Source organism: Nuphar pumila, chromosome 8 (genome assembly GCF_984573655.1).
Source record: "Nuphar pumila chromosome 8, dmNupPumi1.hap1.1, whole genome shotgun sequence".
NCBI classification, from domain to species: domain Eukaryota; kingdom Viridiplantae; phylum Streptophyta; class Magnoliopsida; order Nymphaeales; family Nymphaeaceae; genus Nuphar; species Nuphar pumila.
The window spans coordinates 5,017,184-5,042,825 of NC_143256.1; the positions used below are offsets into that span (position 1 = coordinate 5,017,184).

Here is a 25,642-nt window from a genome sequence, read left to right on the forward strand (position 1 = left end):
AAACGACCACCCAAACGAGCTTTATGTGCACACTAACATCCCAAAGTGTCCAGGAATGTTGAGGCTAGCCATTAAGGTTAGGTGTCGCTACCTAGATAGGTAAAAAATGACCTTGGATTGCCTTGGTAAACCACCAAATGGTTGGTAAAATAAAAGTTTTTTAAGAGGTATAAAACTGTCCAAAAAGCTATAGTAAAAAAATTTGTCAAAGTTAAACCAAGACCGAGACCGAGTCAAGTACAAGTCCAAAGTCTAAAGTTCATTTGACAAGCTCTTAGAGGCCTTGGCCCTTTAAGTCAACTCTACACATTTTGAACAGAATGTGTTTCTCAAAAAAAGTTCAATGTAGGACAAAGCATTTTTCATAAACTAAAAATTTCCTCCAAAATTCTATTTCTCAAAAACTTAGTTAAAAAGATGGTTATTTGGCCAATGGGCTTCATTCAAAGACAATAAATTTTGAGCCAAACAACAACAATAAGTTTACTAAAATTTTTTGACTAAAAAAAAACACACAATCCAAAAGTTGAGTTCAAATCCAAAGTTCAAAGTTCAAAATTCAATTAACAAACCCCTTGAGAGCCTTGTCCTCTAAGTAACTCTACCCATTTTAAACCCAATGTGTTTCTCAAAAAAGTAAAAAAGTAAGACGACATTTTTGATAAAGTGAACTTTCCCTCCAAATTTTTATTTCTCAAAAGCTTAGGTAAAAAGAGGGTTATTTGGACAGTGAGCTTGATTCAAAAGGCAATAAATTTTGAGCTAAACAAAAATAAGTTCACTAATTTTTTCTGACTTGAAAAAGAAAAGGTTTTCTATAAAAAAAATACACTATCCAATGGTTGATTCCTACTAAATCAACAACGATGAACACAACCATGTGATGAAATTGAGTCAACAAAAGTTTTAAACATCCCAACTAGATTGTCAGTGCAATTGATTTAGCAAATATCCTTACAATATGCCAGAGAGCCCCCCAAAAGGACAAAGAGCACATTGGCATGTCCCAATTTTGGGGAACAAAATGGATCATCTTGGTTACAAGCATGCAAACACGCCACAAAATCATGTTGGGAGAGCCCCCTTGGTCATCTCTTTTGGTAATTTAAGCCCCGACAGAACGCATACTCCCTGTATTCTAGTCAGTAAGTCAGCATGCTGAAGAAGTTTCCCTTTTAAGCACAAGAGAGTAAAAAAAGAAAGAAAAAAAGACCAACTCAAGGCCGCTATTGTAAGCTGTGTAATAGGGACTCTTCTAACAGGTCACCGCACCCACGTCGACACTTGGATACGGCTTTCTTTGTGTCAGGTGAAGTCAACCACACTGAGGTCCAAAAGTAGATTCAATTAACCCTAACGAATTCCTGTTTTATTTATATTATATATATAAATACATAAAGGCACACACATATACGTATACATATATAAAATATATTTATATATATGTACCTTCGCACCAGTAGTGTTATTTTTTATTGATGAGGAATAGCAATTGTAGATTATTAATTTGATTTATTGCATGAATTTATGCATGATGAATTGATGATATGATAATTGTTTTTATTTTATTAGTATTAACTTAAAACTGTTAAAAATTATATATTATATACATATATACCCTCCCCGCACCTAAGTTTTTTTAAAGTGCTGCATCGCCACATCCGCACCCGCACCTATTTGACATAGATGCAAGAAAACCAATGGGCTCTGCCTGAGATGAGATGGTCATGTATTGTTTCCGGAGTTGAGACCTTGCTGCGATCAGAGAATGGTACCCATCTCAGATAGGCATATTTGCTTCAGAGCATAATGGTAGCCAAGTTGATACAACAATTAACAGCCAGGTAATAGTGCCAAGTAAACATTGAGGATAAGATTATAAAGATGCACACTTAAAAGGGAAAAGGAGGCAGTTACATTCTATTGCCCTCCTAAAGCTGTTGTGGGTGTCTTGAATATTTTGTTTACCCTACAATGTGAATTTTCAATTGGGGCTTGTGGTGGTGCAGATGGACCGGGCCGTTAGTTTTGTAATTTTTCCTGTTGTACCAGATAAAGTTTTATGTCCTTCATGATATTTGTAACCACCTCCCTTAAGAGTTGGATTATGAGAGTTTTGGGTGTATTGAGGAGTGTGGTTTGAGAGAGCTAAGTGTTTCGCCTTTGTAGCCGGGCGAAGGAACACAATCTACTAGCAAATAAAAGGAAATACACAAGCTTCACCACCACAAAGATTATTCTTATTTATTTCGGGTAGTCGATTATGAAAAAGGATTGAGCATTTCAAATAACCATGACTTGCACGGATTATTGGATCATCTGAAATTAACCAATCGTCCAGGTCCCACACATTTACATTTTACCAGTATCATATCACTATCAGTGATTGGTATGATTATGGAACTTCCTAATAAGAGAAAAGAATTACAATAGAAAGGAAACATACCAATTTGTCTAAAAGAGAATGGACAAGACATGGTTATCAGAAGAAAGAAAACCAGGAAAATGACCAAGTCACATGGGAAGATGGTTCTTAGAAACTACTAGAAATTTCTAAGAAAAGGATGACCACTGGATAGAAGAAATTAACGCAACAAAAAGATAAGCAAATGACAAACACATGCCATTGGCATTCAAAACAAATAAAGAAACACAAAGTACACATGATCCAGTACCACAAAAGTCAAGAGTTACATGTGAGCAAAAGATACAAATTAGACTTTCAACATCCAAGAGCATCCTATTCTAATTAGCCTAGTGAGATGAAATGAATACCTGAAAAACCGATGACCCTGGGCAGACTTTGAAAGGGTAGTCAGTCAAATTCTGATGAACTCTTCAGAGAACCAAATGGCATCAGCAACCGGTCAGTCCCTACTCCAGCATGGGAGTTCCATTGGCTGTTCATAAACCAGCAAGCCAACCTTGTTTCAAAAGGAATTCTTTTAATTAATTCCAAAGCCTCCAGGTTGCTTAATAGCTTCTACATTAACTGACTGACTACCCTTTGGGCGGCAAGGAGGCATTAGTATCTGCTGAATCTCTTGATTCGGACAATGGGTGTAGAGAAGCATTCCATCCATCAGTGTCATGGTAGGAAGTTATGGGCTTCTGTGGTTGATTAGCAGAAACTGGGCGACCTCGTTCATCGTGGGGCTCATCCATGGCTGAGCTATAAATAGGAGTTGCAGCTGTTGGCACAAATGACATGACCATCTGTGGAAGGCCACCTGTGGCTTCAAACTTTGGCTTCTTAACAAGCTGCTCCTTCTGATGATTTGGCATAAAACTCCCGACCACAATCTGACATAAAATAATACCAAATATTACTAGTTGTTCACCTCAGTTCTTTCTGCTAGTAGAAAGAGACCGAAACTGCTGTTTTGCAAAGCTTGGAAAACCTAAAAACCCAGCAAGAATTGGCTGGCCTGCATTACAAATACAACCACAAAGTCCAAAGCAAATTGTATGTTTGTCCAAAGGCAAGAAAACTTTAAGGTCTATCCCATTAATAGCAATTACTAGTGAAGAATAATTGATAAATACAACATTCCATCAACAACCGCATTCACCAATAGAGATCTCGAAAACAAATTGGATGAAGGTAATCAAGAAGTTAGATAACCAAATAGAAATGCTGTTGTAATAAAACATAACCATCTATCAGATGGATACTATACGACAAATGAACTGAGACAAGATTTTCCTAATTTCCACAAGCCACAAGACATAAATTCCTACTACTGAACTTCTATCCAGAAGGTAAGGTCAATAATTATTGAGAGCATCCACTTCTTCACTTCCTTGCCACATGAAGAGAGAACCCATGATATACTCTGTATCACATCATTGCCTTCCTACGACATTAGAGAGTTCATCTTATTTATAGAAACTAAATGTTGATATTTTATCATGTGCTTCCAGTTTTGCACATCAGAAGTACATTTTTTGCAACATGCCATGATTTACTGGGTAAGGCAATACCTGCACTGGACTGGCAGCTGTTAGTAAACCTGCAACTCCTCCTCCTACGACGCGTCCATCTGGACTTGCCAAGGAAACACTCAACCCACCAGTGCGACTACGAGTTCCGCCATTCTCTGTCAGCATGAATGACCCAGACAAGGAAAGTATTTCAAAGCGTCCCTGCCAAAAAGCAAGTAGATAAGTACCACAAGATGAAGCAACAAAGATGAAATTCATAAAGAATCAGGGACTCCAGGAGAACACCAAACCCTTCTTTGGAGCATGAAAAAATAATATGTCTAATTTTTATGGAGGCAAGACACTTGACAATGGATGCATGTATTCCCATGTTTACCTGTAGAATTTGTAACTCTAGTAACTAGTAAAATATTTCAGCAGTTAAATATAGAAGTCTGGAAATACTAACTGCAGTAAGTCAAAAACAAAAACTTGATGTTAATATTCATTATGAGAAAACAAACCAAGTTCATCTCGTAATTTTGTTGCTCTAATTTGGATTTTGAATTGCCTTTGCAAGTCATAATCATGAAAATCTGCATCTTTAAGAATTCTGCAACTATTGGAATGATCTAATGTTTCTAATTCAAAAGATGAATGAGGTAAGAGAACGTTTTGAAGACCATGTCCAGATTGATGCTTGTGCAGGTACCTCAACATGTATCAATCTGAAAAATAAATAACAAATAAAATGAAAGAGTGAAAATGCCAATTCAAAAAATGAATGACATTATAGGGAGACAGTGACTCCTGATTAAGATCATTTCCAACCTCGATTACCTTTGATAGGTCTGGAAAGCAAAATTGAAGTGGATTCTTACAATGAAATTTTCAAGTTTATAGACACAAGATATTCTACATTAGACCTATGTTTAAAAATGGAATACAAAATGCACTAATAAATCTCCATGATTGCAGAATTTCACCATTCACAATGTGACATAGAATGCACCAGGTTTCAGCAAGACTAAATGCTATCTCATAATCAAGCTCTATTGTAACATGGCGTGACTATACCTCATAAGTCAAGGTGCCACCAGAGGAATCAGGCTGGCGAAGAGTGACATTAGAAATGGCACCATTGGCAGAAAGAACACATATAGCCCGGGGCCCTTTTTGTGAGAAAGACATTATCTTCATTGTTATATCCTATGATGATAAAAGATGTTAGCACCAAGAAAGTATGAAGCAGAAACATATCCGCAGGTGCAGGGGTATGAATCTGAACTTATTCAGACATCTGCCAGAAGAATTATATATTTCTATACTGATACCAAGAAAAACAAATGTATATTACAATGATGTATTATCATATGTTATAAAATCCAATTAATAACAGGGCCACATGCATCCTAAGATCAGCATCTAACTGAAATAAAGACAACTTAATTCAAGCACAGAACATGGCAAAAAACAAATGACACTTGAAAGCGGACAAAAAGTTACCAGCAGAAAAGGGCAGGTTCAACCATCATTAACACATAGAAAGAGCATATCACAGATCCCACTAGTATTTAAAACACAAAACCACAAATATTTGTCTTCACATTCATTAGGAATTTTAAAGAACATTAACTTGGGTAAAAAATTTAAGGCAGAGTCAGGCACGAAGGCCATAACGTCCCCCGTCATGCCTAGACAATGCCTGAGAAATAAATAATAAATAGTATATTGAAAAAATAATTATTTATTGTATGGTAATAAAGAAATATATTTTTTTTTAAAGGAACACCAAATTCATTTTATGTGATGCGTAACAAAGATATATGTGTCTGCACCATGGAAATTATAAAACAATTTTGCGGTAAAGCTGTATTCTCAAGCACAGATGAATGAGTACAAGAGAACACCTCATGTAACTAAGTGCAAGCCTAAAAAATAAATACCTAAACTACCTCTGATAACTAAAAACACAAAAATATAAAAGGAGATAAAAAATAGGAAGACAAAGAAAGTATTGCATTGGAATTGCCCTACAAATGAAAAACATAAATAACTGGCACAATACACATTTATGGCTCCATATTCTCCTAAAGGCAACACTGGGAGTTTTGAGGAAAGAAAAGTAGTGTATGTGATAGGATCAAATTTGCGGAAGAAATCCATAACACACACCACTAAACAATCATAAGTCAGTCAAATGGAGACAGCTAACACTCAGAAGATATAATACCAGAATTTGTTAATATATTTCCTCTCATAAAACTCCATATTTGGCATGCTTTATTATCACAACCAAAGTAGGCCCTACATTATGATCTCCATAGCACTCAAAACCAACTACATCAGGGAATCTCTTAAATCGTTTAACCCATGGCCTTATACTTTAGATTTGTAATGGATTAATGACACATTGTAGATCACTCTTGAAAAAAGCAATCATGAGAAAAGCACATGCTTTTGGTATCTCATGCCACTCAAAGGCTACTGAGATGTCATGAGGTGCAATGAACACTGAATTCGTTGCAAACTCTGTAAAACCTTGTTGTGTACAGGCATCAATCATCAACATATATTTCCCTATATGGACAATTATGTCATGAAGCAACTTGAGCAGGCCTTCAGGCATGAAAGCAATTGGAAATATTGCAGCACAGCCACCACCAACCACAAATAGAAATTTGCAATTCAAATGAATAAACTAAGATATGAGGTTCATAGCGGGGTTAATACGAGTCAGATAGATTTTTTCCTACTTAGAAAGAGAGATAGGGGTTGTTGCATCGATTGTAAGGTTATACCAGGAGAAAGTGTAGCTACACAACATAGAGTCTTAATTTTAGATCTTAGAATTAGACAATGCCGCAAAAGGGATAGACATAGGATAGATCCTAGAATTAAGTGGTGGGCACTGAAAGGAGCTAAACAAGGAATGTTTGTAGAGCAGGTAGTTAAGGAAGTTGATTGGTGTCTCGAGGAGGATTCAGAATCAATGTGGAATAAGATAGCGGGTGGTATGAGAAAAGTAGCTAAGGAGGTATTGGGTGAGTCTAAAGGCGGTGCACCACTAGGTAAGGATACATCATGGTGGAACGAGGATGTCAAATTAGCTATTAAGGTTAAAAGAGAGTGTTATAGAAATCTAAGTAAGAGTCGTGATAATGAGAATTTGGAGAAGTATATGATAGCAAAGAAGGAAGCTAAAAAAGTTGTTCGAAACGCGAGGGCTAAGGTATATAAGGAGGTTTATGATAAGTTGGATACCAAAGAAGGCGAGAAGGATATTTATAGGCTTGCAAAGATGAGAGATAGGAAATCGAAGGATTTGGGTATGGTTAGATGTATCAAAGATGAAACGCAAAGGGTTTTAGTCAAAGATGAGGAGATTAAGGAGAGATGGAAAGATTATTTTGATAAGCTATTTAATGATAGTCATGCTCAAGATCTTGGAGACTTCTCCATTCCTTTTCATGAGATAAATCGTGACTTCATGCGCAAGATTCAAAAGAAAGAAATTGCAGAGGCTTTGAAGAAAATGAAATCAAGAAGGGCAGTTGGCCCAGATGGTATACCTATCGAGGCTTGGAAATGCTTGGGAGAGAAAGGTTTAGAATGGTTGACAAATCTTTTTAACTTGATTTGGCGAACAAATAAGATGCCTAATGAGTGGAGGAAGAGTACTTTGGTGCCTTTATATAAGAATAAGGGTGATATACAAGATTGCACAAACTATCGTGGTATAAAACTCATGAGTCATACTATGAAACTTTGGGAGAGGGTGATTGAGTCTAGGTTGAGGAAGGTTGTCATGATATCGGAGAATCAATTTGGTTTTATGCCTGGAAGATCAACTATGGAAGCTATACATCTTCTTAGACAACTTATTGAAAGATATAGAGAGAGGAACAAAGATTTGCATATGGTTTTTATTGATTTAGAGAAGGCATACGATAGAGTACCTAGAGACGTTCTCTGGTGGACAATGATGAAGAAAGGTGTTTCTCTCAAGTACATTAGTATAATTAAAGATATGTATGAAGGAGTAGTAACCAATGTCCGCACTTGTGGAGGGGTGACAACCAATTTCCCGATAACGGTTGGGTTACATCAAGGATCTGCTTTAAGCCCTTTCCTATTTGCAATAGTGATGGATGAGCTTACGAGATCAATTCAAGAAAATGTACCGTGGTGTATGTTGTTTGCTGATGATATTGTTTTGATTGATGAGTCTAGAGCTGGGGTTAATGCTAAGTTAGAATTATGGAGACAGACATTGGAAGCTAGAGGTTTTAAGTTGAGTAAGAGTAAGACTGAATATATGGAATGTCGGTTTAGTAAGCAACGAAGTAGTGATGGGAGTGTAGTGAAGCTTGGTGAGCAAGATATACCGGTGAATGATTATTTCAAATATTTGGGATCCATCATTCAAAAGTATGGAGAAATTGATGGAGATGTAAATCATAGGATAAAGGTTGGGTGGATGAAATGGAAAAGTGCTACTGGAGTGCTGTGCGATCGTAGAATGCCATTGCGGTTGAAGGGAAAGTTTTATAGGACGACTATTAGACCCGCTTTACTATATGGTACGGAATGTTGGGCTGCCAAGAGACATCATATTCAAAAAATGAGTGTAGCTGAGATGCGGATGCTTAGATGGATGTGTGGAAATACAATAAAAGATAAGATTCAGAACGAAGAGATACGTAAGAAGGTAGGTGTTGCACCCATTGAAAATAAGATGCGAGAGAATCGTTTACGGTGGTTTGGACATATTCGGCGAAGGCCTAATGATGCTCCAGTTAGAAGGTTGGAGAAATGGGAAAATATATTAGTTAAAAGAGGTCGGGGTAGGCCTAGGAAGACTTGGATGGAGATGATAGGAAAGGATATGAATGCTTTGAACCTCACTGAGGACATGGCGTTGGATAGAAATGATTGGAGGAAAAGGATTCATGTGGAAGACCCAAAATGAATTTCTTTTTTGGTTCATATCGCTGACCCCAATTGTTTTGGGATGAAGGCGTAGTTGTTGTTGTTGTTGTATGAGGTTCATAGCAAGTAAACTAAAAAGATGAACACTATAGCAGAAATATGCTGAACTGTTTAGAATGAAGTTTAACACTAGCAATTCTGGTACCTTTGAGAATGGTACCATCAACAGCACATGGAGAACCAATAAATGGTACAATTCATCCAAAAGAGAGCTACCATCAAATAATATGAGGTCTGTCAGCCTATCAGTAATATCAGCAAAATAGATGGCTTGTTACCAAAGTAAATCATACAAGATGATACAAAAGTACCAAGGCAGTTAAATCAACAGAAAATAGTCACATAATGGTGATAAACAACCTTAAGAAAGTTTTTCATATATCCCTAAAAATCAAGTCTTCATCTTCATCATGTAGACCAAATGACTGAAATAAAAAAGCAAGATGTTCACTGTCAGACAAATTCAGTGGAACAGATCTAGGTCCAAGCATTTCGAAGCAGCCCAAATTGAAGATTAGACACCAAGATAAATTTTTCTTGTCTTGTTAACATCCACTCAGAAAAGAAGATAGTTTATTAAAAGGCAAAAAAAAACAGCTATAAAGAAAATGATGTCAAATCAGCAACTGTGAGGATTACAAGTAGCAAATGAACCAAATACAGGAAATAAGCATATCTAATAAACCAAATTCTTCTGGTTTTTCTTTTTCCTTTTTGCTTCAATAAGCAACTCATGATACACACCATCTTTCAGTATCTCTATTCACAGCTTAAAAGACACCAGACAAAATCAACTGATGAGCCAAATAACATATAAAATCATTTGTTGACAGCTAAAAGAGAAACAAGACAAATCATGAATACTCGTTTAAATACTATTCACTAATCCTATGGGCGTGATTGAATACCTCAGACAGATCTGAGCTGGCGTGGGGTATGCTGATGTGGCATGGGCACCACACCAATGTCTGAAGTTATTCAAACTTCAGATTTTATATCAGGGATTTAAAATCCCTTATATAATGGGAAGGATGAGAGATCCGAGGATTTCTCGTCCGATGGAGAGAGGTCCGAGTCCGATGAGAGATCCTCGGATCTCTCATCCGCTGAATTATATATACTTAAAAAAGGAACTTCAGCAACCTAAAATGTCTAGCATAAAATGACACAACAGACTAAGCTTGACACACTAAGTGAGCATAGAAAGTATACTTCAGTATATCTAAAAGTCAAAGTCAAAAACCTAATCCCCTATATCTCCTACACCTAAATCTTAACTTTCAGTATGCAACACAGAGAAAATCACACTCAACTATCCATTGATAGAAATGATCATTTAATAAACCAAGGGGTTAAACCCGTGTGCTATGGAGAATGCTCAATGTTAAGAACAAAATTCCTAAACAGATAAATTAAAAAGATGACAAAATAATGGCAGTACATCACACAGTTTGGAAGCTAAAGCATGAGAAATGAAATGGATAAAAAGAAAAGGAAGTTACCTCTCCTGCAGCAATAGTGATCACATGGGGAGTGAAGCCACCCCCAGCTGAATTTGTTATCCATTCTCCTACAGAAGGCATAAAAAGAAAAATAAATGACGCAAACAACCAGCATCACCTGCTTTCATGGTTTCTCTTTTGCATTTTGTAATTTGAACATAAGAAGGCAAAGCAAGGATTTTAAGCATAGCAACTGCCATAAATATTTTTCTTTAGATACAAATTTAAACTGCTTTAATTTGTTTATGTGCATGTGATTTTTTGTATTGGTGTGCACGCAAGCACGTGCTTTGTGCTATGGACAACAAAAGAATCTGCTGGTATAAAAAGTAATTCAAAAACATGGTACAAACAGGAGGATGCATTCCAGGCATTGCTCTCTTAAAGCCACCCAAAGTGTGGGAGAAAAAAAGATAATACTTCACATAGAAATAAAGAGGCTATAATATCCAAATATGCTAATTTTGATGAATGCCAAAATATTCTTCTCCACATTTTGAAGTTAAAAGAGAAGAAAATTTGGATGCATTGCATGGCTTTTCATGCTCTATGGATACTGATCATAAAAAAATACATTCTTTTTTGGTTCAATCTAAACTACACAGGCTCTTCATCATGAACTTGTCTTCTATATTGATCCCTTGTAGTATTGCTTATCCACATACATCTATATTACAGGCTAGGTTCTTGGTGTATGGAATTGGCATCTAACAAATAGAGGGATTAATACTGACCTGCAGTGATTGTTGGATAGAATTTTCATCACCACCCAATTTTATAGGCTGGGTGATTTGTGCAACCATAGACTTGGGCAAGTGTATAATGTCCTTGACAATGCAATATATTACAAAACACTAGATAATTCAAGTTTTCCCATAATGAATCAAGCAACATTTCTGATATGTCACAGACAGGCTGGTGTTTTGCCTATCTCTGTTGGGTGTGATGTTTAGGATAAACTTACCATCTATTTACTGGCAATGAAATCTGTCGATTGAGAACCATTTGCACCATTACCCTATTATCAAGTTATAAGAGACAAGATCCATTATGTAGGATATCTATGGTGTGTCCAATAATTCACTATTACTTTATATTATCCAAGATAGCCCCAAAGTCCTTGTGGATCAATGGTGGTGCTCAACTCTAGTGTTCTAGTAGTTGAACTTCGATCCAATTGGAGTTAAGTACATGCACCCACCAATCAACAAAATAACTAGGTCATCAACCATTCTGAAACTTTTGTAGGCCCACTTAAGTAAAATTTTATGCTTATCCAACATTTTTAAGGTCTCATTTATGTGGAATGAGAGACGAGTGACTTAATTAAATATATAACACCTATTGAAATACATAATTTTCCAAATACTATAACATTGTACAAAGTGTGTCTAGACAACAATGGCTATATTATTAAGTCTCACATTATTAGCGTATTAGTTTAGCTACGAATATGCTTAAAGCATACATGAAGAATATTGGAGAGTGTATAGGATATTGTTATTCTCACCTTTCCCAGTCAAGGGCATTTTTCACTCTTCACTTATGATGCACATGCGTGCTACTTTTTTTTCAAGGGCATTTTTGTGTATCCGAAAAGAGCAAAAATATTTGGAGTCATATCAAAGGAGACACCCGAATCTAAAAGCCAAGAAGTCTTACTGGGAGGAGAGAAGGTTGACACGACGGCCTCGAAAATAGATCCCTTGAGAAGAGGTTGAAGAGCCTCCATAATTTGATTGAGCGTCATTTTTCGAATTATCAGATATATAAAAGGGACCATAAATAAAGGAGTATTTCTATCTTCATCTTCCGAATTAAATTTAATTGTTTATACTGACTCCGATTGGAAAGGTAACCTAAATAACCGTCATTTCACCACTGGTTTTTGTATTTTTTTAGGTAAATCATTAGTCTCTTGGAGATGCAAGAAACAACAGAAAGTGTCTTTATCTTCTACCGAGGTTGAGTACCAAGCCATGATAACTACAATCATGAAAATTGTGTGGATTCGACAATTGTTGGAAGATATGAGGGTTCGTGTTCTAGGACCTACAAAACTGTGTTGTGACAACAAAAGTGCAATATATAGTCAAGAATTACCCGTTTCATGAGCGCACGAAGTATATCGAGATGAAATGATACTATGTTAGAGAAGAATACCTGAAGAAAGTCATTAATCTCCCTTATGTGACAACAGAATATCAACTGACTGACTTCTTTACTAAGGCACTCTGTTCACCTAGATTCAATTTTCTTTTTGGCAAACTTTCGGTCATCATACCATAAGTTTTAGGGGGGATGTTAAAATTTATTATATATATAGATATATATATATATTATATATAATTTTTGTAATATCCTATAAGGGTAAAACTATCATTTCCACTTTTACGCATATTCTCCTTGGAATATGATTGTATTTTTTCTTCTTTTATTTTTCTCATTTTTCTTTTTCTTTTATTTTCTTTTTAAACTTTGGAGCCCACAATATAGACATTGAGCCCCTCCAATGATCACAATTGTGATCGCTGGAGGGGCTCAAACGTCTATATGGAGCCCCTCCAAGGTCTCCATTCATTGTATTATAAATAGGGGCTCAACCCTATTGTATTTCTTAAGCTTTGAGCAAAATCTCTTTCCTATTCAATAAACATTCTATTTCTTTTTTTATGCCTTTGTGCATTTGTGATTTCTTGTATGTGTTGTGCCTTTGAGCACACTTATTTCAAGTGTTCTTCTTGTGCCTTTGTGCACACATTACACGTTGAACACTTAGTGCTTTTTATGCACTTTGTCTCTTTGAAGATATTTTCACACCAACATCCTACCACGATGGTAAAAATCATCAAGAATGGATTAAGGCGATTGAATGATGAATTAGAAGCTTTAGAAGATGCAAAAACATAGAAAAATCAAACATTACCTAAAAGAAAACTATAGGATGTAGATGTGTCTGCAAGATAAAAACTAAATGGGATGAGACATTAGAAAGATATAAAGTTAGGTTAGTAGCCAAGAGATACAGTCAAGAATATGAGATAGACTATGACGAGACATTTGCTCTAGCCGCTCGAATGACCACTGTTATAACCCTTATTTTTATAACATCAATTAAAAAATGACCAATCTTTGAAATGAATGTAAAAAATGCATTTTTGAATGATAATCTCAATGAGGAAGTTTACATGGATCCTCTACCAGGTTTAAGTTTAGCACATGAAAAAATCTTTCGATTATGAAAAGCTTTGTATGGTTTAAAACAAGCCCCTAAGGCTTGGTATGATAGGTTCAATAGTGTGATGACACAACTTCATTTTAAATCTTGTTATACTGACACTGCATTGTTTGTTAAGTCTTCTAATACAAGAATGGTAATACTACTTCTTTATGTTGATGATATGATTATCATAGGAGGTGACAAGCAGAAAGTTAATCATATCAAAGATGTGCTCAAAGACAATTTTGATAATGACAGATCTTGGTTTTTTACAATATTTTCTTAGAACAAAAGTGACTTACTCACCTCGTGGTTATTTTTTTCGCAGACTAAGTATGTAACAGATATCATAGAACGGCCAAGACTCTCAAATGAAAAACGAGTTGATACTCTAGAGGTAATAAATGCGAAAATGAAGAAAGATGACCGAGAACCTCTGAAAGATCTAACTCTATATCGACAAATGATTGAAGCTTTGTCTTATCTTTCTATTACTCGTCCTGATATTTCTCATCTATTCATTATGTTAGTCAATTTTAGCATGCTCCCACTAAAAGACATAGGACATATGAGTGCTATGATAAGAATTATTAGATATATTAAATTTTTTATTAATTATGGATTATTTTTTTATTATTCTCTTCCTCATTAGAAGTTATTGCATATTCTGATTCTGACTGGGAGGATGTGAAAGATATACGCTCAACCACTGGTTCCTGTGTTTTTATAGGTGATTCTCTAATTTCATGGCGATGCAAGTAGCAGCATAAGGTATCCCTCTCTTCCACTGAAGCAGAGTATCGTGGCATGACAACAACTACATCTGAGTTAGTATGGTTGAGACAATTATCAGAGGATTTAGGAGTTCACATTGCACAACCCTCAAGATTATGTTGTGACAACAAGAGCGTTGTATACATTTCAAGCAATCATACATTTCATGAGAGGACCAAACACATTGAAATGGATTGCCACTACGTTCGTGAAGAATTTCTGAATAAGGCCATCACGTTGCCTTATATTCCATCTGAGTATCAACTAGCAGATTTCTTCACTAAAGTGCTCCTGTCACCTAGGTTTCACTTCCTACTTGGCAAACTCTCTGTTGTTACACAGTGAGTTTGAGGGGGGTGTTAATACATATATATACATATATATATATATATATATATATAAGAATACCTATCAAGGGTATTCCGATCATTTCACTATGTAATAGGCGACAACCCATTAGGGGCTGACTGTGTATGTATTTTCTTTTTAATTCATTTTTTTTGTTTTTGTTTTTAGTGTATGCTGACTGGGCAGCTCCAACTAGCTGGTGGAGCTGCTCCCAACGGTTACAAAGCCCGACAGCTAGTTGGGTTGCTCCCTTTATGCCCCTTTGTATTATAAATAGGGCCTTTGAGCCCATGTATTTTCCAATGCTTCTAGAGAGCATTTTCATGCAATACAAGAATACTTTGACCCTCGTGTGGGTGGTGTGGCTTGATCAATCAAGTGTTCTTCTTGATTGGTTGTATGCTTACAAGTCCATAAGTGACGTTTATTTGTATTTGTTCTATTTCATTACACGGTGCACGTTTGTTTGCGTCAGGCACAGAAAGTGGTAGCTGCCTGCCACTTTTTTGGCTTGTTGCTAGCCTACTGCAAACAAACAAGTGCTTTTAGGTTGTTTTTTGCAAATCTGACCCTGCAAATGTGTTCGGCATGGTCGAATTGCTAGAAAATGATACTTTGATCATGTTTTTCAGTAAAAAATACACTTTTTTAAGCCTTGAATATTTATGAAAATTTCAGACTATCAATTTTTAAACCTTATAAAAGATACTTGTATGTCAGAATTGAATGATGCAAGAGTTTATTCCTATAAAATCAAGCATGTGGAACACATCTTTATGGTCAAATTTAAGAAAAATATGAAAGTGGTAGGTATCTACCACATACTCTCTCTCTCTCTCTCTCTCTCTCTATATATATATATATATATATAAAGAGCGAGAGAGAGAGAGAGAGAGAGAGAGTAGGGTATATCATCAGACACTTAAAGTGTTTGATGATATTCAGACAGTTGTGCACTGCTGATCGCGTGGCGCAAAAAAAATTATGCAAAAAAAGATCTTTATCGGTGGACAAAACTGTGCTAAAGACCTGGGAGGAAAAGCGAGTTTTAGCGGTAGTTCAAAACCGCTAAAACTCATTTTTTTTCAAAAAAAAAAAAAGGATGTACGGTGCAAGGCCACACGTCTGATTTTTGTCTGACGAAAAGAGGGTCCAATGATACTCCTTTCATGTGTATGTGTGTGTATATATATATATATATATATATATATATATATATATATATATATATATATATATATATATATATATATATATATATATATATATATAAGGTACCTGAAATATGTAAACCGACAAAATATGTAAACTAGTATGCATCAAGATTTTCATAGTTTTTTTTTTTCTCAAATTTCATCGTACAAATGTGATGCTTGGTTTTATAGAAACAGACTCTTAGATCATCCGATTTTGATGTAAAAGAAAGGATCTTTTAAGGCTTCAAAATCAATGGCTGAAAACTTCCATAAATATTCAAGCATACAAAATCACATTTTTTGATATGATTACAATTCCAAGCAGATGGACCACGCCGAATGCATCAGCAAGGTTAAATTTACAAAAAACCATATAAAAATCTTGGTTCATACTAGTTTACATATTTTGCTGGTTTACATATTCCAGTTTCCTTATATATAATGAATTCAATTGGGTTATAATCCAAACTCAAACTCATATCCTTTTCCCCACTCTCTTTTCTTAACAAAAAAGAAGAGGGAGGAGACATGGGTTATAAAACCTGCCCACACATTGCCACCCCGAGGAGGTATGCCAAACACCATCTCTCTCTCTCTCTCTCTCTCTCTCTCTCTCTCTCTCTCTCTCTCTCTCTCTTAGCAATGCTTTATGCATCCTAAAATGGATTAAAATGATCACGCATAATAGGCAATAGGACGGGCCTGGTTAAAATCCAATCCAATAGTAGTTTGACTAGTAATATGAAGTACCGGGACCAGTATAGACATGAATATGGCACCTTTCAAGAAGTACTGTATGTTACATAAGCTGTGGGCTAAGATCTTTAACTTCAAAGACTTTATGAAGATACTCTTTCAGTCTAGATATTTCATCATCATGTTTTGTAATCATAAGATCTTCAACATAATTAATATAGAAAAAATTCTCTTTATTCTTTACCATGATCATTAACACTTCTCTTATAACCAAACTGGATAACCATTTTGCTAAATCTCTCAAGTCAAGCCGTAAGGGTAATCTCTTAGGGAGCGGAGAGGAGTGGATAACCCTTGTGCTCTTAAGAGTAGATAGCTGTTGTGCTCTAAAAGTGCACAAACTAAGCAAAGAACAGATACCAACAGAAAGAAGCAAAATTATTATTTTGTGCTCTAAGAGTGCACAAACTAAGCAAAGAACAGATACCAACAGAAAGAAGCAAAATTATTCTTACATTAGACTTCTCAAAAAGGTGCAAAAGTTTTAGTTGGAAAATTAGGTCTGTTCATACAACAAATTTGGAAACGAGATCAAAAGTAGGATGTTTCAAAACATACCCCTCCGTGGCCTGCTGAAAACACTAAAAAAAAACATGTTTCAAATATTTACCTCCTCTGTGTGTGTGTCCGTTTCTTTCATCTTCTTCAAAACCTCCGATATCAACTTTAATAAGCATCAGATATTTTTACTTCTTTTTTCCCCTTTTTTTGTCCCTTTTGAGGTTGAAGTGCATTTCTTGTCAAAGATCGTTTGGTCTTGATGAAACTTGGTAACTACTGTCCTGGAAATTTGGTGCTTATTAATAGCTAGGCCCGGATTAATACCATTATACGTTCTTATATATATATATATAGCTACACAACCCTTAGGTGCGCAGCTAAGGTGGGATGATGCAGTGATGGACGGCCATCACGCTGAAATAGCCCAAAAAATGCGCACAAATGCTGATTTGTGCTTTTTAGGGCTTTAGCGATTGAAACCGCTGCTAACGCTCTCAGGAGACGTGCGTGACATTTTAAAAGGGCTTTAGCGACAGTCCAAAACCGCTACTGTTTCAGCATTTTTTGTGGGGATTTCACTGAGGTCACTCCCATGATGGACGCTCAGCAGCATTCCACTCGACTTGCGATCCTACATCTCTCTCTCTCTCTCTCTCTCTCTCTCTCTCTATATATATATATATATATATATATATATATATATATATGTATATGTGTGTGTGTGTTAAGAGGTCACTCAACACTAAAAATGCACTGAATTTTTCACCATAAATTTAAAATGTTATAAAATCATATTTTCGTCAAAAAACACAATGTAAGGGTTGGTTTCTAGCAAATCAAAGATGTTGCACACATTTGTATGGTCAAATCACCAAAAAATGGTGCCTAACCACTTTTCTAGCCAACCGCCAGCCTATTGCAACCAAATAGGTGTTTTTGGGTTGTTTTTGGCAAATATGACCCTGCAGATGTGTTCAATATGATTAATTTGCACCAATAAAAGTTTTTTGGGCAAAATAACGTTGAGCGTCCATCACACTGAGCATGAGTGACCTCTGATTGAGCACCTAATGAGTGAGCAACTACCAATTTTCATAACAATATATATATATATATATATATATATATATATATATATATATATATATATATATATATATATATGGTCCACCCACTAAATGCTCTAACCATGGCATCTCTTTTAAAATTTGTATGTTAGATATGTTTTTTTGACAAATATGGCTATATGGATGTAATTTCCATTGTTGAAAACATATTAATAGGCATCTTGATCAATTTTTTTTGATGTGTAGATAGGATTTTACAAGGATAAAAAAAATCATTGGTTGTGAAATTTTTGAATTTTTTTATGTTATAAAATATTACTTACACATCATAAAATTTTGATCCAAAAGTCTAATCTAGGGGCGGAGCCACATTGGGGTCAAGGTGGGCACGTGCCCACCTTGACCCCAATGTGGCTCCGCCCCTAGATTAGACTTTTGGATCAAAATTTTATGATGTGTAAGTAATATTTTATAACATAAAAAAATTCAAAAATTTCACAACCCATGATTTTTTTTATCCTTGTAAAATCCTATCTACACATCAAAAAAAATTGATCAAGAGCCTATTAATATGTTTGGGGGTGCCCACCCTAACCCGTTTGGGTGAGTAGTTTGTGTCCACCTTGACTTTATGTAAGGTCGGGTCAAGATGGGCACAATCAGACCCGACCCATGCCCCTTCCCCTCCACATCCCCTTCCCCAACTCTCTCTCTCTCTCTCTCTCTCTCTCTCTCTCTTCGATGACACCAACAATACACTCCCTTGAAGTTCTCTTTCTCTCAACTTTGTTGAATTGGGTATGGTTGTTTGCCATCCAGCAACCTGTTTGAAGCACAACCCTAGCTTTGGTGGCTGAGACACCAGTCTCCTTTTCAAACAATTTTTTTCAAAAGGCTTGATAGGGTTTTAATTTTAGGGTTTTGTTTTATTTTTTTTAATTAGCGTAATGTATTGTTAGGGTGTAGTTTTTTTATTGAAAATACTATGAATGTTTAGTTAGGGTTTTAAGGTTTATATATATATATATATATTCAATTAGCATTAAGCATGAGTAATGAATGCTTGATTTTGGTTAGAATATTAAAGTTTTTTTTAATTAGCTTAAATCTATGATTTTCTTTTAGAACTTTGGGTGTTGATTTGGGTTTTTTCAAATGGTATGAATATGCATGTAATTAGGGTTTTAGAGTCTTTTTGCGCTATTTTCTTTTAAATTATCATTAAGCATGATTCAATTAATGAATGCTTGGTTTTGGTTATCAAACTACTAATTTTTTTTTTTATTTTTGTTAGAATTTAAGTTTTTAATTTTGGTTTGTGAAATGATATAAATATTTAATTTGGAGCTTTTATTTTTTTAATTAGCATATTTATGAATGATGTTTGCTAGGATTTAAGGCTTTGATGTGATGAAATTTGCCAAAAACACATATCTAATATAGAGATTTTGAAGGTATAAACCATCCCCTTTTCTTTCGCTCTCTTTTATATATATATATATACATATATATATAAAGCTTAACATCGAAATAGCAATTCGTCGAATGACATCATAGGTGCATTGCACATCGATGTTGCTCAAAAAAGAGGGCTTTAGATCGCCACCAAAGACCCTTTTTCTGTTTTTGCACACGCCACCCTTGATCACACTTGCTAGAACGAGAAGGGTGTTTGATGTTATACCCTTTTCTCTCTCTCTCTCCCTCTCTCTCTCTCTCTCTCTCTATATATATATATATATATATATATATATATATATATATATATATATATATGTATGTATATAATGTAATGATATGGAGCACCCAACGTGCCTAACGAAGAAAATGCATCAAGAAAGCAAACGACGGAATGAGTGATGTGCTTGGACAGATGTGGCCAAATAAGCCTTGGACATTTGAGGGCATCAGCACACGGGTCGTATTGTGCCATTTCTTCAAGTTGCAGAAGCTAATCGGGCACTGCTGCTATACGGTCACACCGACCAACAACACAAAAATATCGGGTCTACAATATTACAACAGCTACCCTACGGTAACCCCAACAATTTGCATGCCTACTTGGAAAACGTAAATCTAGGGAAACATGATAATTAAAACCGAAAAAGAAGCAGATGAACTCCCTTCTTGACTACAGTTACTGAAATTATCAATGTTGTTAACGTCAATATCATCATTTATTATGACTTGACTTAGTTCCTCTCCTCTCATCTGCAAACACATGCTTTTTTTCTTTTGCTGTGGAAGCATTGAGTGATCGATCGGTAAGCGTACACCCACCGTTCCTAAAAGGTTGTTTTTCCAAGACCAACATCGTGATAGCTTCCTACTTTCTCTTGCCCCTGTCGCCCTCACAAGTCAGATCATCTGAACCTTAGCACAGATGACCCCAAATGGGCACTGTACTGCAAGAGGTCCTCGTCTCTCTCCTCACAAAATGATGCACCACATCTGACAGACTCTGCACCTGTCGATTCCATGTTAGAATGGGACACTCCTGAGTTTGGCCCACTAGTCCGGATCCTTCAAATCCGGTTGACCCAGACCAACCCACTCCCAAAGTCAAACCAAGCGAGACTTGGTTCAGCTAACCCTAGAAATTTTTAGAGAATAACAAAAACAACGCCGCCCCACCTAACCTCTGCACCCAAAAAAAAATTCTCGATAGGGTTTTGCAGAGAGAGAGAGAGAGAGAGTAATTCAACATTACCACTCATGAAGATCAACAAAATGTTGAACCCATGAGAGAGAGAGAGAGAGAGAGAGAGAGAGACGAAAGTAATTCAACATTACCACTCATGAAGATCAACAAAATGTTGAACCCATGAGAGAGAGAGAGAGAGAGAGAGAGAGAGAGAGAGAGAGAGAGAGAGGGGGTTACCTAAAGCTGCGAGGCGCTGTTTGTTGCCTGAGCCACGTGGCCGGCCTCTACCCCGTTTAGGTGAGAAGGGTGCTGGAGAGGAGGCGGATATCGGAGTCAACGCCAGTGCCATGCCCACATCCCGATCGTACTTCCTGGGCCTCCCACGCTTCTTGCCGAAGCTCGTCGTTGCAAAGCTCATCATCCCAGTGCCACCACCACCACCATCGCCGGTGGGGTTCTCGCTCCTCGCCGCCGCTGCAGATGCGCTATAAACGCCTCCGCTTCCTGTCACCACCGTTGCCGCCGTCCCGTAGCTCCCGGCGGGATCCGGCGTGCCAGAGCTTATCCCTTCTCTCCCTTCCATGAATAGAAATTCCCCAACACAGAGAGAGAGAGAAAAGAGAAGAAAAAGGGCGTAGGAGAAAGAAACAAGGAAGAGGAAGAAGAAGAAGAAGCCGACCGCTCTCAGGTTTAAACCCTTCTAGACGAATACGATCTCCACCGGCACGAAGTAGAAGTCTCTCGGAGAAACAACCATTATTAGCAGAGGAGTGGAGTTCTCGGTACGGAGAGAGAGAGAGAGAGAGGGTCCTTGTGGTGGCTGCGACCGAGTTTTCAAGCGCCTGGATACCGCCTGAAGGAGAAGAGGGTGGGTGGGGAGGAAAATATCGTGAAATTAAGGATTATTTTAATCGGGGGAGCACCAAAACCCCAAAAATACGATTCTGAAAAAAAAAATTCATGTCCGACACAGAAATTTAATTAAAAATTAATGAGATCAAATTGAATTAAAGAGAGAGAGAGATTAAAAAAAGGAAAAAATTAAATAAATAGATAAAGAATAAGAGGGAAGAAGTAGACTTTTTTTTTTCATTTCAGGCTAAAGCTGACAGGCGAACGTTGAAGCCTCGGTCTTTGGCTTTTTTTCCTTTTCGTTATTTTTTTCTTTTTCTTTGTTTAATTTTTTTGCCTCGGAAATTCCCCATTTTTTAGGTATTAATTCTGTAATTGTCGGCCCATCTGCTCGCGGTGTGGAAAGAACACCACCGGCGTCCCCAACTGACCAACCTCCTCCTCCGCTTCCGAGTACTTTCAAGAACGAAAACAAATCATAAGACGAAAATGCCCCTAAAAACAAATCATAATTGCTTCTTTTCTGAAAAAGTGATACGCGTTCACTTGTTGAAGGTGGTGGTCACCTTGAAACAATCAAACGCTTGAGGACAGTTCTGGAGATATGACAAATGACCACCGTCCATCGCTTCCATTTAAATTCATTTTCACATTGGTGGAAGTTAACTGAAAGGGTGGACAGTGGGGATTTCAAAACACAAAAAATTGCATTTTGTCAAATCACCTTAACTACCTTTGCAAATGCTCGTGTTAAAAACCTTTTTAAGTTTTAATTGGTACTGTTAGATAAATTGTCTGCCTACATAGGGGTGGCAATCGGGTCGGGTCGGTGGGTCATCATACCTCAACAAGAACCCGACCCGTTTATTAAACGGGTAGGCTGCGGCCAACACGAACTCGACCCATTTATTAAACAAGTAACCCGACGCGACACAATTAACCCGTTTAATAAACGGGTCGGGTAAACAGGTTGGCGGGTTAGCGGTCGGGTCGGGTTCGGGTAAATGGGTTGGCGGGTGGGTCGGGTTCGGGTAAATGGGTTGACCAGCCCTCCTAACCTGTTTATTAAACGGGTCAGCTGGGTTGGCGGGTTGGCATACCCCTAACACGAACCTGACCCGTTTAATAAACGGGTTAGGCGGGTCGACCCGTTTACGACACGAACCCGTTTAAGCCAAACCTGAACCCAGCTAAAAAGCAGGTTGGCGGGTCATGTCAGATTTTGCCACCCCTACGCCTATATATATTTAATCATCTATTATAAACAATCTAAGGTTAAGGCCCATATAAAGTGACATCATAAGGTAGGTCATATGACATCTAATAAAATATGATTATATTATGTGTTATTTGTCGATTTTTTATTTTATGATGTGTTAAATTAAAATAAATTATAAAATGGTTACAATTAGGTTTTGGTTCTCAAAACCATATATAATAGCTATTGTTTTTTCGTCTTCATGAAAAAAGAAAATTACCCCTCTTTCATCATGTTTAAAAAAGAAAAAAATGTCACATATAGAGGTTCTGAAAGATCTAAACCTATGAAAGATCTATCAGAGCATTAATGAATTTATGTACGCTTCCGCATCAAGTTTGATTTTTGTTCTTTTTAATAATTTAGTATAAACAAGTTTAACGATCAAATAAATTATTTTCTTGGATTTTAAATCCAACAATTGGTATCAGAGCACCATGTTCTTGTTGAATCATTAAAATATTTGGTTTTGGCATTGTTGTTTGCGTTGAAATTGGTGATCCACTGCAGACAATTTTCGGTGCAGACACCGTCGAGTGCTTGCATGATTCTCGAAGGAAGAAGAGAGACTGAATCTTCTTTCCTCAGGTTTTCCTTTCTGATCGGTGGTAGGGCATGAGTGAAAGATCGACCCTCCTCATGCCATTCAGATCCACTCGAGTGGGAGGGAGAACCATTTGGCCATTCTCTTTTTGGGTCACTAGATAGGATGGGAAGGAGGGTCGTTCGGCCCTCCCCTTTGGGTCACAGGATAGGCGGGAGGGCCGATGGGCCCTCTCACCTCTTTTAGATCGCCAGATGGGTTGGGTCAACCATTCAGATCATCGGATGGAGGGGGGGGGTCGCTTATTCAGTTTGTCAGACAGGGTCACCCTATTCAGATCTTCGGATGGGGGGCATCGCCGTAGGCCAGTCAGAAACCAATGGTGGTTTGGGGCATCGGGTTCACCCCAGCCATCGTTGATGACCATATGGGGTCGGTCGTGTCCACCGACGGTGCACAGGGCATCCGGTTTGCCCCAACCACCATCTCCAGGTGGTTCGGGACAAGCGTTAGCTGGGATCTAGTGCAGCCTCCACTCGGGTGCCAGACTGAGTTCGGCCTCCCAGGTGGTGCCAGGCTGTGTTTGACCTTCCGGGTACCTGGTCGGGATGACCCTCCTCCCGTGGTCCAGGCCAACTTCGGCTCTCTACCAGGGCAGGGGGGAGGCCGAAACAACTCGGTTGTGGGTGAGACCTATGTTGTCTGATCTGAGTTGAGGTCTGACCCATGCCGGGTCAGGCCTATTTTGACCTGCCAGTTGGGTCTGGCTTGACCTTGTGGACCAGACTCTCGTATGTACCTTGAAACTCATAATAATAAAAAATTTAATGATATCTTTTTTATTTTATTATTGGGTTCAGGGCCATTAAGTATGCATTTTAGGTCCCTTTAGAGGGTTGACTTTAGTTATTTTTCAATCCTATATGGATTATAACTATGTTTTCTTTTGTTTATATGCATATATTCACATATTTGAACTGTGATATTCTTTTTAGAATAAGGGTTTGATATTCTAAAATGAGTTGATTGAAACATGTTACCAAAGTAACCTCTCTTGTGTAGATTGACTTGTTTGGGATATTAGGATGTTTATATATTTGAGTTTCACGCGAATAGTGATCGATCCAAAGAAAGATTACTATTTGGTCGAGCCCAAATATATATATTTTCAGTAATAAATATGAGATGATTATAAGGTTTTTTATGTGAACAACGAGTTGGTCAAAAGAGAGGCTTGTTGTTTGATAGGATTAATTGTCTATGTTTAATTACTATGACAAAAAGTATCACTTACAAGTTGACATTTTTGTCCAAAGACTAAATGTCAATGTTTGTTGAGTATTTTGTACTGTGGTTCGCAACAATTTAAATATGTTAGTTTATGTTAATGCATGTGAGTTTGTATGTTAATTATGAGATTGTTGTTGTTTGTTTTGTTCTTTATTCAGTTAATACTTCTGTTTCTATGATATCTGCAAATATGAATTTGATTCTTATTTTGAATGACTCAAATTTTAAAAATTAAAAAGAGAACTTTATGATTGTTCTTGGGTGTATGGATTTGGACCTTGCACTTTGAGAGGATCAACCACCTTCCCTTACAGATAGAAGTTTTGCTGAGGATAAAAGGAACCCTGAGCGGTGGGATCGATCCAATCACATGAGTCTTATGATCATAAAATGTGCAATTTCAAAAACCTTTAGGGGCATTGTGTCTGAAGAGGTTAATGTCGAGAAGTTTTTTGAGAAAATTAAAAATTATTTTTCTAAAAACAAAAAGACTGAAACAAACACTCTCATTTCGAGTCTTGTTTCAATAAAGTATAAAGGCAAATGGAACATAAGGGAGTACATTATGAAAATGTTTCATCTTGCTTCAAAACTAAAGGCACTAAAGTTAGAGTTGTCTGAGGACTTACTCGTATATTTCGTTTTGATATCTCTTTTCATAAAACAAAGTTAATTTAAGGTCAGTTATAACTGTCAAAAGGATAAATAGACTCTTAGTGAGCGCATTTCACATTGTGTGTAAGAAGAGGAAAGGATAAAACAAGAAAAGGTAGA

At 36.9% G+C, this 25,642-nt stretch overlaps 1 protein-coding gene across 1 annotated transcript; it reads right to left on the reverse strand.

Annotated features, from left to right (window-relative positions):
• Positions 1–2,602: 2,602 nt before the first annotated feature.
• Positions 2,603–21,507, reverse strand: LOC149829486 (AT-hook motif nuclear-localized protein 1-like). Its single transcript, XM_090016211.1, has 5 exons — positions 21,162–21,507; positions 10,419–10,486; positions 5,002–5,133; positions 3,985–4,146; positions 2,603–3,303 (listed from the first exon to the last, which is right to left on the reverse strand). The coding sequence occupies exons 1-5, from the start codon at positions 21,505–21,507 to the stop codon at positions 3,001–3,003; spliced, it is 1,011 nt and encodes a 336-aa protein (XP_089872337.1). The 3' UTR covers positions 2,603–3,000.
• Positions 21,508–25,642: the final 4,135 nt, after the last annotated feature.

What these genes read in the sequence shown, in the direction of transcription:
- LOC149829486 (XM_090016211.1), bottom strand. Translation starts at nt 21,507, where the DNA reads ATGGAAGGGAGAGAAGGGATAAGCTCTGGCACGCCGGATCCCGCCGGG. An exon ending in TCACTATTGCTGCAGGAGAG is followed by an intron (nt 5,134 to 10,418) that starts GTAACTTCCTTT and finishes TTATCATCATAG; the next exon opens with GATATAACAATGAAGATAAT. An exon ending in GTGGCACCTTGACTTATGAG is followed by an intron (nt 4,147 to 5,001) that starts GTATAGTCACGC and finishes GCTTTTTGGCAG; the next exon opens with GGACGCTTTGAAATACTTTC.